At 62.0% G+C, this 2735-nt stretch overlaps 1 protein-coding gene across 1 annotated transcript; it reads left to right on the forward strand.

Moving 5' to 3' along the window:
* The first annotated feature begins 275 nt into the window (after window positions 1-275).
* ADRB1 (adrenoceptor beta 1) lies at window positions 276-2373 on the forward strand. The gene has a single exon (XM_030951275.1). It carries the CDS (start codon window positions 276-278, stop codon window positions 1554-1556), a length of 1281 nt encoding a protein of 426 aa, XP_030807135.1. The 3' UTR covers window positions 1557-2373.
* Window positions 2374-2735: the final 362 nt, after the last annotated feature.

Here is a 2735-nt window from a genome sequence, read left to right on the forward strand (position 1 = left end):
GTGCGCGGGCGGGGCGCTTCAGTGCCGCTCTCTCGGTGCCGATTGGCGGCGGGCGGTACCGGGGCGGTGCTGGGGCGGTGCTGGGGCGGTACCTGGGCGGTACCGGGGCGGTATCTGGGCGGTACCGAGGCGGTGCCAGGGCGGTGTCGGGGCGGGCCCGTCCGGCGGCGCGGCGCGGGGCCATGCGGCAGCCCCCGGGCGGCGGCAGCGGCGGCGGCGCCGCCTTCCTGCCCGCGGCGCGGTGCGGAGCGGCGGCCGGAGCGCCCCGCACAGCCATGGGCGATGGGTGGCTGCCTCCGGACTGCGGCCCCCAGAACCGCTCCGTGGCCGGGGTGACGGCCGTGCCGCCCGGGAGCCGGCAGCTGCCCGCCGCCGAGCTGTCGCAGCAGTGGGCTGTGGGCATGAGCCTGCTGATGGCCATGGTGGTGCTGCTCATCGTGGCCGGGAACGTGCTGGTGATCGCGGCCATCGGGAGGACGCAGCGGCTGCAGACCCTCACCAACCTGTTTATCACCTCGCTGGCCTGCGCCGACCTGGTGATGGGGCTGCTGGTGGTGCCCTTCGGGGCCACGCTGGTGGTGCGGGGCACCTGGCTCTGGGGGTCGTTCCTCTGCGAGTGCTGGACCTCGCTGGACGTGCTCTGCGTGACGGCCAGCATCGAGACCCTGTGCGTCATCGCCATCGACCGCTACCTGGCCATCACCTCGCCTTTCCGCTACCAGAGCCTCATGACCAAGGGTCGGGCCAAGGGCATCATCTGCACCGTCTGGGCCATCTCTGCCCTGGTCTCCTTCTTGCCCATCATGATGCACTGGTGGCGGGATGACGACCCCCAGGCGCTGGAGTGCTACCAGGATCCGGGCTGCTGCGACTTCGTCACCAACAGGGCTTACGCCATCGCCTCGTCCATCATTTCTTTCTACATCCCCCTTCTCATCATGATCTTTGTGTACCTGCGGGTGTACAGAGAGGCCAAGGAGCAGATGAGGAAGATCGATAGGTGCGAGGGCCGGTTCTACGGCAGCCAGGAGCAGCCGCAGACGCCCCTGCCCGCTCACCCTCACCACCAGCCCATCCTCGGCAACGGCCGGGCCAGCAAGCGAAAGACCTCCCGCATCATGGCCATGAAGGAGCAGAAAGCCCTCAAGACTTTGGGCATCATCATGGGGGTGTTTACCCTCTGCTGGCTCCCCTTCTTCCTGGTGAACATCGTCAACGTCTTCAACAGGGACCTGGTGCCGGACTGGCTCTTCGTTTTCTTCAACTGGCTGGGCTACGCCAACTCCGCGTTCAACCCCATCATCTACTGCCGCAGCCCCGACTTTCGTAAGGCCTTCAAGAGGCTGCTGTGCTGCCGCCGGAAAGCCGACCGGTGGCTGCACGGTGGCGGCGGGGAGCTGGCCCGGCTGCCCGGGGGCTTCATCAGCACCGTGGGCTCCCCGGAGCGCAGCCTGGCCGGGACCTGGTCCGACTGCAACGGGGGCACACGGGGCGGCAGCGAGTCCAGCCTGGAGGAGAGACATAGCAAAGCCTCCGACTCGGAGTCCAAGGTATAGGGGGGCGTGGGGGCCGTGCCGGAGCCGGGACAGGGGGCAGGCAGGCAGGGAGACACGCAGGAGCGGAGAAATCCACGGCAGCTGCCCGGCGGTAATGCTATTGCCGAGCGAAACGATCCCTGCCGTGGCCGGGGGAGTGCGGGTGTTTACTTAGGAATAAAAGCAGGTGAACTGGTGTACGACATACCTCATCCGAAACTACAGCAAACAGGAAAGCCACTGAGCGGACAACAAAGGAAGGCAGCGGCCCATCCCAGAGGCAGCCGCCTGTCTTTGGGAGACGCGCTGTCGCGGGCACGGTGGCGGCAGCGCTCGGTGGCTGTCCCAGGACCGTGCCGCTGGCCGAACCAGCGGGTGGTGCTGGCCCTTGGCGGCCGAGTTCGGCTTCAGCGGGGGTCCGGCCACCCCCGCCCGGCCCCGGGGCTCGTCCCCTCTCCCAGGGGACCGGGATTTTTGGGGAGGCGCGGGGTCGGTGCTGCAGGTGCTCCGGGCGCACAGCGCGGCCGGCGAGACACAGAGCTGCCGGCAAGATGAGTTTTAATCTCGGAGTAGCCGTGCTCTGCTCGTCTGCAGAGTAGCGAGAGAGAAAATAATGAGCAGTGAGGAGCACTGGTATATTTTGGAAAGGGGTAAAACAACCCAACCCACACTCTTGTGCTTATTCCCTCTGCATCAGCCAGCAGTGAGTTACTGTGCTTATCTCCTTCGGCCAGACAATAGCAGTCAGGCTGAGAAACTTCTACCTCAAACTGTGCATATTGTACAGGGGAATGAACGGACCATGTTTATATTAAACAGCATATTTACATACCACTAATAGGGTTTTAGGACAAGGGCCGGGGAGGGGGTGGTGAGGAACCTTCTGCAGCTTGTTCATTGTAATTACGGATGAACGGGGGGAGGGGGGAGAATCCTGGCAACAAAAATTTACTGCACATTTTTTAAAAAAATGGCGACAAAGTCGTTTTTTGCACAGTGTTAAAGAGTTGTAAAGTTATTTGAAGATATTACTTGCACACACATACACACATGCAGATTGAAAAGGAAACGGAGGTTTGCGTAACACCGACCCTGAACCTGATTTCTGGTTTTGCCCGATCTGTTATAGTTTTGTTGAGAGAGTGACTTTTTTTAATATTATTTTTTGAAGGTACTGTAAATATATCCATATTATAAATT

This window comes from Camarhynchus parvulus, chromosome 6 (assembly GCF_901933205.1).
Source record: "Camarhynchus parvulus chromosome 6, STF_HiC, whole genome shotgun sequence".
Classification (NCBI taxonomy): domain Eukaryota; kingdom Metazoa; phylum Chordata; class Aves; order Passeriformes; family Thraupidae; genus Camarhynchus; species Camarhynchus parvulus.